Genomic DNA, 13887 nt, shown 5'->3' with positions numbered 1-13887 from the left:
CAGAAAAAATGTAGTGGTTGTGATAACTCTTAAAAATAATGAATGCAACTCGCATAGTCACATTGACATGTAGGTTCTCATTCCGTTTATTACTGTAGTATTTTTGCTGTTGCAATACACTGTGCTTATATGCTTGCATCTGCCCAATGTAAATGTGATCATTATTATTTTAGACTGGAGTAACTGTGGCATTGTGCCAATGAAACAAACATAAAACAATAAAATTTCCTGACTACAGTATTTCTCAACATTTCTTTATTTTGACTGAAAATTGAACATAGTGAAGATGTATTTGCATTAAGGTTTATTGTCTTTTTATTCTGAAGATCTCTTTCACATAGAACTACATATTCTGTCTTGATTTATGTTCAAACAATTTAAAAAAATGCTATTCAAAGATAGCTTACTGCCTATAATGAGAGAATGATGCCGGGTTGTAAAGAACCATTGCACTAGTTTTTAAAATTTTCTTTTTCTAGTGATTAGTTGTGTGGATTATTATGGTTAATGTGATATATCAATAATCCATTGTTTGTAGCAGTCGTGATTATCATATTTTTATTTGATTTACAGGTGATTTATGAGTTGGCAACTTGTTTAGATGACAAAAAACGGCTTGTACGTAAAGCAGCGGTTGATGCTAGATCACGGTGGTTTTTAATAGGATCACCTTCTGAAGACGATGATTGACAAAACTATGTTTAATGATGCCTAATTTTGTTAATTGTAAAATATATGTCCCTATAATTAATTATAAAATAATATATAGAATGTAACATATTTTTGTTAATTATAGTATTTATGTTTAATCTTGTTTCTTTTTCATTATTTCTTTTTACTGCCCAGGTTATATACTTATACTGTATAGTTACCCAATATACATACTGCGTATGGGAAAATATGCTAATTGGGCCAAATTTTGCACGTCAGGGTTTTTGAATTTTTTGATCCCTTTTTACATACAAAAAAATTTAGCATTTTTAAATGATTTGGATGAAATTAGACACAATGATTTCTGTATATGGGGCATTGCCCTCAAAACTGTCATCGATGGCCATGGGATCATCCTGTGTTGGTCCGAAAAAGTTTTGTGTGTCTACATACTGCTGTGAATTGACAGTAACTGCTTAATTGTCTTCCTCAAAAAAATAAGGGTTAATCCAACTCTTGACAATGCACACCATACTGTCACTTTATCACTTACTTATAAAGTGGCCTCTCTAGGATTTTTACCAATCCAATTATGCACATTCTGTTTGTTGACACTTCCGGATAGATGAAAATGTACCTCATCAATAAAGGAAACAATTGTGTCAAGGGGTAAAGTTTCACATACCATTATTCAGTTCTGGAAATCATGTGCTAACAGTTCTTGCATGAGAAACATCTTGTAGGAATGGAAGTGAAGATGGTGAAGAATTCGACGCATTGAACGATTCAATATACCTAGAGCGACTGCATGTTTGTGAGCAGAGTATCTTGGAGATGTCAAAATCAACTGTCAAATTGCCTCCACATTTTGTGGGATTGTAATACTCTGTCATCATCCTGGGGATTTTTTCACCAGATTCCTGATTGCTGTAAAGCTCTACCACACCATACCTGTGGGTTGAATTCTGAAGTAAATACAGATTGCACACTGTACTTCTGTATAGGAACGGTTGTTAGAAAAACAGGCTTTGACCGCGAATGTACATTGCTCCCTCGTCCCCCTCATGTTTTCTGCTGAGGGGTACTGGAAAAAAACTGAATGTGACAACACCAATGTTCAAAAAAGAATACAGTTGTGGGAGACATCTCCTGTATTTAGAAAAAAGGTTATCCATTTAATTTTTGTAAAATTGTATTAATAAATTATTATGTTTAAAGAAGTTATATTCATGGCAGAAATAGTGCTTAGTTTTTTGTTTGTTAGTAGTCCATAATGTTAAACGTAATGGCATTAAAAGTAAAAATAGCTGTTAATGTTTATAAAATTTTACTTTATTCAATAATTATAGTAAATGTGTACTTTTGTGTACATATATAATAAACAAATTAATTAAAATAAAAACTTCTTTTTTCTTTTTTTAATTTTTATAATGTATTTTGATAAATTGTTTCTCTGGTTTAAGTACAAATTTAATTTGTCCTTAAACACTGTATTAAATATGTAAAAGTATTAAGTAAGAAAATAATTATCAATAATAAATGAAATCATGAGACTAGAATGGATATTCTGGATGATTTTCCTTTACTCTGAAACAAAAAAAATAAGACTTTGAAATAGATATACGTACTAGTGTTTTAAAAGAAACATTGCTCATAATAAAAAAAAATCTAACATTCAAATATTTTTATGAACATTTTATCTAGTGTTTATTAACCAACTAGGTCCTTACCTAGGTAAAAATCCTATTTATATAATCTATGAAATGCCTGCTGTTGCAGCATTGATCTCTTTAGTAATACATCTTTTTAGATTCACTGGACTGGATTTGTATACATTAAAATATCTTTAATGTATTTGAAAGATCAGGCTGCATACAATCAATGATTTATTGAAATTGATTTCTTTCTTTACAAAAAAAAGTTTGAATAAATTATATTATGATTATTAGTTAAAAAAAATAAATATTTTTCAAAATGTTTAAAACATACATTTATTCTAGCATTCATTTTAAAAATTAAATATTATTTAATCTTGAAGCTGCATTTGTAAGGAAGTGTTCAAGTCATCAAGATTTAAAATATACTATTCAATGTATTTTATAATTAAATAGCAAAAACTAATTTTATTAACACCTAACAATTTATTTAATGTTATATATTTTCCCCCTAAGTTAATTTTTCATCTGTGATAAAAATCATCTTCCTAATATAAAAATCAAAATTAAAATTATAGTTGTGCATTATTCCTTAGTAAATTATTGGAATTTAATTAAATTATTGTGTAGTAATAACTTGTATGCTATTAATTTTGTGATACCCTTGACTTTAACTGTTCTTACGAGGTTTGTTCAGAAAATAATTGAACATTTTTAATTAGCGGTAATGGAGATATTTAATGATATGCGATTGACAGCATATTGCTCCCCGTAACCTCTTCTGTAACCACATTTTCTTGTATTGTTGATATCTCATTTAGTTTTTGTTTTATTGTTATTTGAGTGCAATGTGTATAAGGTTAAGTAGCAATTTTCAGGAGTAATGATACAACATAAAATTTTGCATGAAACTGGGGAAAACTTTCACGAAACATTTCAGCTTTTGAAACAAGCTTATGAAGATGATCCTCTGGGTCATATTAAATGTTAAGAATGGTTTCCACGATTTAAAAGTGATCGTCAGTCACTTGAAGATGATCCTAAACCGGGAAGGTCTTTGACTTAAACTGATGACACCACATTCAGAAAATCAATGATCTGGAATGTGCTAATCACCAATTGACTGTCAGAGAACCTGCAGAAGAGGTTAGCATCTAAATTGGAGCATGCCATGACAGTTTGCAAACTTGAAAATGTATCAAGTTGCAGCAAAGTTAGTTCCTCGTTTGATGACCAAACAGCAGAAAGAATATAAAGTGAACATTTGTCAGCAACTTCTAGAACAAGCCAATGATAATGAAATGTTCATGCAAAGGATCATAACGGGAAATGAAAGCTGGGTTTATAGATTTGAGATTGAGACAAAAGTTCAATAATCACAATGGATTGGCAAAGGATCTCCATGCCCCAAGAAAGCATGTCTGTCTCGATTTCAATGTCAAAGTGATGCTCTCTGTTTTTCTATTATAATGGAATTGTACATTTTGAATTCTTGCTTTGAAGTGAAACTCAACTGTGCCCTCTATCAAGGTATTTTACAATGGTTACGTGAAAAAACAGTGGCAAGATAAATCATGGTTCCTTCACCACGACAATGCGCCCGCATACCAACCTTTGTCAATTTGTCAGTTTTGTGCAAAAAATCAGATGACTGTCCTCCCTCACCCTCCCTACTCGCCAAATCTGGCTCTGCGATTTTTACTTGTTTCCGAAATTAAAATCTGTGATGAAAGGATACTGTTTTGAGACTGTTGATTGATGACATTAAAACAAATTCATCATGGAACCTAAAGGCCATTTCAAATGAAGCTATCCAGGACTGCTTCATGAAGTGGAAACAGTGCTGGGAAAAGTGTGGGAATAGGGGGAGGGGAGTACTTTGAAGGGACAAGGACCAGCAATGTGTAAAATTAATAATAAATATTAAAAAAAATAAAGTTCGGTTATTTTCTCAACAGACCTCGTATTATAATTGACCTTGGTTACTGTTGGTTTATAGCTGATCACTGCATTAAATTGGCAACATATCAGCTTTTCATCACTAAGTTCTTGGGTTTAATTCCTCTTTAGGCTGGGGATTTTTAATACACTCTATGGTTCAGTACCTTGTAGGATCATATACATACTTTGATTTTATGTGATGAATAATCAGGTCAAGAAAAATCAAAACTCTTAAAATTATCCCATTTAGGGTGAATCTGAAAGAGGGTAACTGCTAGAATTTATGGGTTTGTACGCATATGTAAATGTGTGTTTACTTCTTCCCCAGTTTCTACAAATCAACATTATATTAATTTTTATTACGATTAACTATAATTTTTCAAATTTAAAGGTCACATGATAAAATAATTTTAAATAGAATATTTGTACAATTGAACTTCCTGAATTTATAAATAGATATTGTTTTTAGCTTTAATACTTAGACTATAATATTGTAAATTGTATGAAGGGACTATAAAGGGTTTGCTGGTTTAGGAATAAAGGATTTTAGAACTGAGATTAGGATCTCAATTTTGTCTGTTAGGGATAAATATCATATAATTTAGATTTAATTTACTAAGCTGTGATGCTACTACTGAGATAATAGTCGCAAACATTTTACAAACATGATGTTATTATCTTATTGACAAAGGAATTAATTTTATTCATGATGACCGACTATTATGAACATAACTGTTTAATTTAAAAACTATTATTGATTTGAATTTAAATTAACATCTTTTAGAAAATCCCTGAAAATGGAGTAACAGCTCCGAAAGTACTAGGATTTACACTTTTTAAGTTGTTGATATACATGTAAATTTAATTTATACAATTAAATAATTTGTTTGTCAAATTGAAATTGTCTGTTATACATTTAAGTATACAGTATTTCATTGAACTTTCAGCTGAATAATGTTATTCGTGTTGTGTATATATAACCTTTTAAGGAATATAATCTCATAAAACAGATAAGTTCTTTGTTTAGTCTCGTGGATTTTATTTTAACCAGCATTTCTATTCTTGTGTTTATTTTTAATTAGCTGGCAGGGTTATCGCAATTACTATTAATAATTTTTAGGTGTTAAAACTGTTGTGTGATGCTGCAGGACCTAAATTGAGACTGCATTGAAATTTTAAAAATAATTGTAAAACTTTTGGAGTATTTTTCATGAGGATCTTATCGGATTTTTGTTTTGGTGATGTGAATATTAATGATTACCTGTTTGGAGATTGTCAGAAGTCTATTTAATTTTAATAAGAGTACATATATTTACTATGGCATTTTTATCACATTTTAGTGCATTTTTAAATCTCATTGTATTATTTGTTATGGGGACTACAGGGAGGTAATATGGTTATTTTATTTCTATATTTTGGTGAATGTCTCTCTCTCTCTCTCTCTCTCTCTCTCTCTCTCTCTCTCTCTCTCTCTCTCTCTCTCTCATACACTCACACAGTATAAGTGTTCTAGTTATCTCACTTTTCAGATTTACCCATTGTACTATGTGATATAGTAATGTATGTTATCTCTAAGGTGGCGCTCACATTAGTTTCTGTCAAAAGAAGTGACAATTTATAGGATCATGTCACCTTAATTTTTACCAAAAAACTGAACGTGTATTACATTCTGGCAAAATTTGTATTGCAGTTGACTGATAAGAAAGTAGAAAAATGGCACTATTATCAGTTAGGAGATTTCTGAGTCAATTAAATAACAAAAAAAAAAAAAAAAAACTAGTATGGATGGATGGTTAACATGTAGAAACCATAGAACAATCATGGTAAATGTAAAATCATCCCACATATATAATACCCAAAAAATAATACAACAAAGAAATCACTCCCAAGTATGCATTGTCCAAGTATGCAAGTTTTTTTAAACTGATAGAATAGGTGTCATCATTAGTTGTATCTAAACTCAAACTCTCAACAAGAATTTTTTTATTTGACAATAATCTTGTATGTGGGACAGGAAGTTAGAGAGAAGTGGCCAAAGGTGTTTGTTAAAATAATAAATAGTGTACCATGACAATATATGTATGCATATTGCACAATATATATATGGCCTTAAAAGGACATTTTTACAGTAGTGATTAGGAAAATTTATTATCAACGCTACTATAGAAAGTGTAACAACGGCGGAAAAATGTAGAAGCAGTTCCTTAAATGTATTTTTATTTTTAAAATTTATAAAAACAAATTCAGTTTCTAATCGATAACTCTAGTGTACATATTTAATCAGACTTAATTCATAGAATTATGAATTCTATGCCATGATTTTAATCCGCCATTTTACGCCATGATTTAATCAGACTTAATTCATAGAATATAAATAAGGAAATTAAGTTTAAATTTTTGTTTTGGCATCAGTATGGTAGATTTTTTGTTAAGTGGCATTATTATTTTTATATTAATGCATTGTGTATGACATTTCCTGTCCATGTAGCATAACTAAAAAACTGGGAAAATTGTTACAATTAGATTGTAATTAAGTACAATGTAGAAGGTGTTGTAAACCTGTAATATAGGTTAGGTTATAAATTATCTAATGAAAGATTAAGCGATAATATTCTTAAAAATAGTCTGCCTATTATTTATTATTTAATGATTAACAAAAATTAACTCAAAAAGATTGTAAGAAATATAAAAATATAATATATATAAAAATAAAATAACTATATAAAAGATGTTTACATATCCATTGTTTAACTGTATTCAATTTTTTTTTTTTTTTTTAACAGAAGCAACTATTTTCATTATGTAAAACATGTAGTTTAAATTAAGCAGAACTTATTTAGCTAAAGTATTTTAGCAGTCTTATATTTCAGCCTAGTGAGGTTTCTGCTGAAACCTAACCTTTGTATAAAAGTGTTTCTTGTGGGTTTTTTCTTGTTAAAAAATTAAGTTGACCTTGAAATGGTGTAAATTTTACTATGGGTAATCGTATAACTTTAATGTGGTTTAAAGTTTAATGAATTAAAGTTAACTTTTAATATTGGCCAACTGAAAATTTATGTCAGTTTTAACATGAAAGAAAAAGAAAAGTTGTAATAATTTTTTAAATAAATATGTAAAAAGATGAACTTGATAGTATTAAAATGTTATCTTCTTTATCTTTTCAATAATTATAATTTTGTCTTGCTTCTGCTTTCTCAGGTTTACAAGAATGTCAAGGTGCCTTTATTAAATTTAATACAATCATGAAACAATATCTGCAGTATTCAGTAAGTTCTACTGAACTGAGATATTTTATTGCAAAGTATTTTTTTAAGAGTAATTCCAGGTTTTGGAAAATTAGCCTATTAATTTTGATTTAATATTAGCAGGTTGTAGTAATAGAAATATCTTACCCTTTGAAGAAATCAAACACAACTATTCTTCCTTTTTCACCTTGGTCCAAGCCTTGTAGAACTTTCATTTCATCTTCAGATAGAGCAAAATCAAAAATCTGTAACCGATTAAGTGATTAATTTGTTATTATTCAATATCATGTATGAGTTATGCAAATGGTTACTAAGTTTGACTGTTCAAATTTATATAGTTACCAAATTAAGAAGTATTGCTTCCATAAATTTTGTACAAATTATTTCCTTTTACAATAATTTATTTAAGGATAAATTTACCTAATAAAATGTGATAGTATTCAGGAAGTATTACAGAATTTAATATTTAATTATGTGATAGTTTATATTCCCATTGTTTCGTATAATCAATTTTTGGGGTACGTCTATAAATTTTCAAATAAATTACTTATTTTGATTGGTACATAATACACCATATGTATAGAAAATGTCATATCAATGGCAGGGTTGTATGTGCAAGTGTCATTAATTGTAATATACAATACACTCGTGTAGAAAAGAAATAATATGTAAAGTTGTAGTACAGCTGATGTTATTTCACATGGTGAGTGGTTGGAATAGTGTACTAGCAATATTCAATAAAATTATTACAGTATATTATCGCTTTAATGCATGTTTTCTTTCTGAATTTTTTCTGTATATTATAAAGAAAAGAAGAACGTTGTGTAATTTAAATAAGTCTAAACGATAATAAAACGGTTAATTTATTATTGTTAAGTTTAATATTATCTAATTGTACATAATAGTACATTTAAAATTATTTTACTGAAATTAATCATTTTAAGATTCATATTATTCCTCTGACTGTAATATAAATAGAATAGAAGTTAAATATAATAGTAAATTTGCACAATATTTATACGGTAAAAAATATTAATTCAAATGTTTAGGAATACATACATTTTAGTTTATTTTTTAAAGATAAGATCTTGCAGGTGACCTCCTCTTCTACGTAAACACTCACGAAGTCTCTTCGTTAAATTGTTCATGGTTTGACGTAACATCTCAACTGGAATTTCCGCAATTGCTTCTCGGATCTTTGCCTTCAGTTCTTCCGTTGTAGCAGGTCTACTGTGTAACACTTTGCTTTTAAGGTGACCCCACAAAAAGTAATCGCAAGCTGAGAGATCAGGCGATCTGGGAGGCCATCTAATGACACCATTTCGTGAAATGACACGTTGTCCAAACAATCGGCGTACAGCTGCCATCGATATTCGTGCAGTATGTGACGTTGCTCCGTCTTGTTGAAACCAGACTGTGTTAAGAATTGGTGGAAATCTCTTTTGTTGTTCCACAACAAAGGTTTCAAGCATGGCTACGTAACGAGCCGACGTCACTGTAATCGCAAGACCGTTGTCATCCTCAAAAAAATAAGGGCCTATAACACCGTAAGATGACATAGCACACCACACGCTCACTTTCTGGCTGTGCAACGGACGCTGGTGTAGCTGCATAGGATTTTCTTGTGCTCAGTATCTGAAATTTTGCTTGTTAACAAATCCACTGAGGTGGAAATGCGATTTATCTGACATCCACAGTTCGTGAACAAACTCTTCGTTATCATTTATCTTCTGAAGCATTACATTACAGAATTGTGCTCGCACAACTGCATCGTTCGGTTTCAGTTCCTGGACGATCTGCAACTTGTATGGATGGTATTGCAAGTCCTACACGGCTTGTAGGTTTCTTTTTCATTGCCGAACCAGTTTCCTCAAAATTAGATATCCATGTTTTAATTGCATGTGCTGATGGAACACGGTCGTGCCGTCCCAGATTAAATTGACAGCGAAATTCTCTACGCGCTCCCTCCACACTGTCATTGTTTTTGTAAAACGCTTTGATAGCAAATGCACGTTGCGCACCACTCCAAGGATCCATGACAACTCAATTGAAGGTTAGGTTAGAGAGGCTGGCGCCACTTATCAAGTGGTACCAATCGCCCACGGGTACCAACACAATTTTCAAAATTTCCCGTTTCTTTGAATCACCTGTATTATCTAATTGTACATAATAGTACATTTAAAATTATTTTACTGAAATTAATCATTTTAAGATTCATATTATTCCTCTGCACTGTAATATAAATAGAATAGAATTTAAATATAATAGTAAATTTGTACAATATTTATGGTAAAAAATAATTAAATGAATATTCCATTATGTAACAAATCGCCTCTCGGACCATAGTATGCGCAAACCTTGGCGTGAAGAGGACTTGATCCCCACGCCCTTATGGAACTACCGCGGTGGGCGTGGTACTAAGAAATCGTAAACAAATGGATGCGCAGAAACTCGATTGGGAGTGGTGTGGGCAACGCTAGTACGGAAGAAGGGATAGTGCGATGCGTTCAAGGTCTGAGTAGAAACAAGAATTAATTTGTCTTGTTGCTTTCTTGTAGTCTACCCGAACGTTGTTACTGGCGTTTATAACAGTATTTTTCAATACTATTTTTTTTTTTATAAAAAGTTTTTTCAAAACTTATTTTCTTTCAGTAAAGGAATTTTTAAATACCTAATCTTCGAAATGCCACATCCAAGATTCATCGTAGATTGGGAAGGAGGAATACCAATAAAAAGTAAATGTATAATAATGAATGTCTACAGCAAAAAATAGTCGAAGAAAATCCAGCAGTTGTACGTGCAGAAATTCAAGCTCGCGTAGCAGACCTTTGTGGAGTATCTGTTCATATTGTGCTAAGTGATAACAGAATCAAATAAACTGGGAGAAAATGAGAATTTTACTACGCCGGAAAAAAGTCGTAATAGAATGAAAATGAAAGTTAACATCGACAACTTCCAAAGATGCGCGTTACGAAATATCATACACAACATGAAGCCCTGCTGACATTAAAAAAAGTTATTCGTCTTAAAAACCGAACACCCAGTTTTGCAGATGATTCACAGTCGTGAAACTGTATGGAAAATTCTGAGGAGTATGGGTTTTACATGGAAGAAAACTAAAAATAACAGGAAAATTTTAGTAGAAAAACAGTATATACATATTAAACGAGTAAATTATCTAAAGAAATGAGCATTTACAGACGCGAAGGACCAATAATTTTTTCAGATGAATCTTATATCCACTCGTCACTCGGGAAAAGTTGTGGTCGGACCGATGGCTCAAATAAAGGCTATAAAATACCTGTATCCAAAGGATCGAGCTGATATTGGTTCACGCTGGCAGTGAACCAGTAACAAATACATACGTTTGTAACAAACCGTATGTATTTGTTACTCGGTTACGGGTATTCTTTGATGTTTGTTGTACCGAATACAACACAGTTTGATAAATCTAATCAATTTCTAAGTTATTTAAGATTGAAAAATTGAAACGACCGCCATTTTGAAATTTATCAACGAAGAGTATCGTTGTTTTTTTCTATTAAAAAATGTTAGTTTAAAGTACAAAATTTTACTACGTTATCTCCAACCGTTCTTGAAAAATAATTATTTTCTTAGAAAACCCAAAATGGTGGACAGACAGAAAAATATGCGTTTTCGGACCTATGTTCACTGGACATTTTTTCTTCAGTATCTTAAATAGAATCACTTCCTACAGTTTGGCTTTACCTTTTAAGGTCACCTGTATATAGGGTTGTCTGTTTACTTCCTAGTTTGGCCTCATCTTTTAAGGTCACCTGTATACAGAGTTGTGTGTATTCCCTGGAAGCTAGTATCAATCTAATAGGCGTTAATTGAAGAAATGCTGTAGTTGGAGGGAGAAGTGGAAGAATCCTTGTATTCGTCGCTTAAACATTCAAGGATTTTTACAAAGCTGTTAGTATATAGTATTTTCTTGATCAATATTGCCTTTAATCTTCCAAAACTCATTGAGAGTAATCAGTCGCCTGCAGCCATCCCATAAACCTCTCTCCACGAAGATATTTTAAAATCACTTTCACAAACCTAGGGCCTGCACCAGGCGCATTTCGATTAGACCACCAAGGTTCTAACCCGAAAAGACTTTCAGAGGATGGACTGAAAGGGAACCTCATTCTAGGAGAATGAAGTTTCCTAGAATTATGAGATATTAATCTCGTAATTCTATGATTTAGAAGAAGATCGTAATGAAATTCTAGCATTCATTCTAATCAACTTTATTAGTATCTGTCATAACATTTACTAAATAAGAATCACCCAGCAGCAAGGTAAAAATTTCCTGACACTGTATTACATAGGGGAGTAATGCATCGCTATCGACACAGTTGTGTTCTGTTCCATTCGACTTAATACAATCTTCTAATTTGTCATTGGTATCTTTTCCATAGAAAACTTTCATCGCTGCTATTATTACCCACATTTATTACAAATGATTGAGCGGTATTCTTTACTGGACTTTATAAAAATTTTCTGTTTATTTTCAATTGACAAACGGTTTCGATTTTTCGCTTCGACTATTCTGAACAAAATAAAAGAACATATTTCTGTTAAGATACATAATATCTTTACGCACAATTATTATGTAGCATGTGCAACGCAGTTTTAACATCTTCCATAATAAGTTTAACACGGTTTATATCGGAATAAACTGACTTACCAACTTTTTTCGATGAAAAGTACTTTGTCTGATATTTTATGTAGCTTTATAACTTTAAATTATTAAGGAAAAAATATTGGTGTAATACTAACCAGTTTAATGCCTTTTATTTGATTTTAAATCCAAAGGGTTCTTCTCCCGAGTATTTTGATAACATTAAAACCAAAGAGTGATCGGACACTGATCTAGATGCAAATGTGGATTTAGTCTATGGCCAGGAGGCTATTATAGCAGGGATTGTTTGGGTACAGTTGGAGTGTTCCTTTCGGTAGCGTTTCTCACCACGGTTGTAGGTAGATAGCGCACTTGTAAAATTTAAATGTCTTATCACGATGGTGACCCTCACAATATTTGTGCTATTGATACTAATCTTCGTGCTGCTGATACTAATCTTCATACGGTAACCAGTTTGGAATGGAACTTATTTTCTCACTGATATGCAAAATAACCATCCTATAATTTGTTTTACGAAAGCGTGCAGCAAACCAAAACATAACAGAATGATGATTTTAATTTAATTTATTTTAGCGCAGTCTATCAGAGAAAAACACACCTCTTAAACTTAAAAATGAAATAAAAATAGCTTTTAATATAAAAATGAGAAAATAGTGATAAAATTATGTATTTATCTTAAAAATAACATTTCTAAGAAAGTACGTAATCGCTATATTAAAATTTCATCAAGTAAAATAGAAAATAATATTTGTTACCTCAGTGTATTTCTTACAATTCCGGTAAGCTGCTGTCTGTTAAAACTATTGTTATCGTCTCCCGAATTTATCACAAGATCTTCAAAAATATTTTCACACAATCTGTCCGTTTCCTATGCTTTTCTTTCTTCTTTAATTACATGTTGAATACAGTTTTTCAAGCATTTGCGTCTACTCTATAAACACCTTCTATCAATCGATTTTTTACATCACTTAATTTAAATGTTGTGTTATTACTCCCAATGTAGGCTTTGACTTGTGCCCATATCAATTCTACCGGGTTAAAATTGTATGGTATGGAGGAAGACGCAACACGACGCAATTTTTTAATTTTACTATTTTATCTACTTTAGTTTAATTGATTTTAAGTTTTAGTTTAATCTTATAAGTACTACGTTTAACACGTCTTCGCGACGCGGTGTACGCGATTTTCTTCGATTTTAACCATTCGACGACAATTTCCGATTTTCGGGTCGAAGCGTTTGGATTTTTTTCAGTTTTCAGGCTGGTATGGCGCATTATTCATTACTATGATGGATCTTTCATTAACAATTTCGAAAATTTCTTTTAAATCGCTGCATAAAATTGTCACCATTCATTTCATCGAGGTACTCTTGGGAAGATCTGGATTCAGATATCCATAAAACACCGTTCAAAAACCCATTTTTACTTCCTATGTCCATTTTCACCTTAGTTGACAAACCGTCAACTAACCATCAATATTAGCATCTTTGTGATCTTTATTTGTTATCCACCCGTACCTTTTACTGTACGTATCCCGTATTAAACCAAGTTTCATCTAGATAATAAATCATCTGCGTACTCGCTTAATTTCTCTTAAATATTTCCTACGCCATGAAATAATATCTTCGCCTCCAATCAATAAAGAATTTTTTTTTGGACATGAAACGAAAATTCATCGGTTTTAAAACACGATGCAATGTACTTCTAAAAATTCGGTAGTTCAGAACTGGTATTCACGGCATTTA

General features: G+C 31.3%; 2 protein-coding genes across 3 annotated transcripts in view; one reads left to right on the top strand and one right to left on the bottom strand.

Annotated features, from left to right (window-relative positions):
* The window catches only part of Mms19 (MMS19 nucleotide excision repair protein), a 64568-nt gene extending 63759 nt beyond the window's left edge, over window positions 1-809 (top strand). For both annotated transcript variants that reach the window (XM_075366614.1, XM_075366613.1), the window contains exon 20: window positions 574-809. In XM_075366614.1, the coding sequence (XP_075222729.1) occupies window positions 574-690 (117 nt within the window). In that variant the 3' untranslated portion in view covers window positions 691-809. The remainder of the gene's footprint in view (window positions 1-573) is intronic.
* A 1098-nt stretch (window positions 810-1907) lies between these two features.
* LOC142325186 (1,5-anhydro-D-fructose reductase-like) overlaps window positions 1908-13887 on the bottom strand; it is a 52109-nt gene continuing 40129 nt past the window's right edge. The window contains exons 6-7 of the mRNA XM_075366617.1: window positions 7640-7737; window positions 1908-2238 (exon numbers count right to left, since the gene is read on the bottom strand). Coding sequence (XP_075222732.1) covers window positions 2205-2238; window positions 7640-7737 — 132 coding nt within the window. The 3' untranslated portion in view covers window positions 1908-2204. The remainder of the gene's footprint in view (window positions 2239-7639; window positions 7738-13887) is intronic.

The sequence above is a fragment of the Lycorma delicatula genome, chromosome 5, assembly GCF_047948215.1.
Source record: "Lycorma delicatula isolate Av1 chromosome 5, ASM4794821v1, whole genome shotgun sequence".
Taxonomy (NCBI): domain Eukaryota; kingdom Metazoa; phylum Arthropoda; class Insecta; order Hemiptera; family Fulgoridae; genus Lycorma; species Lycorma delicatula.
The sequence above is the reverse complement of the archived record's forward strand: the minus strand, read 5'-3'. Positions and strand labels throughout refer to the sequence as shown.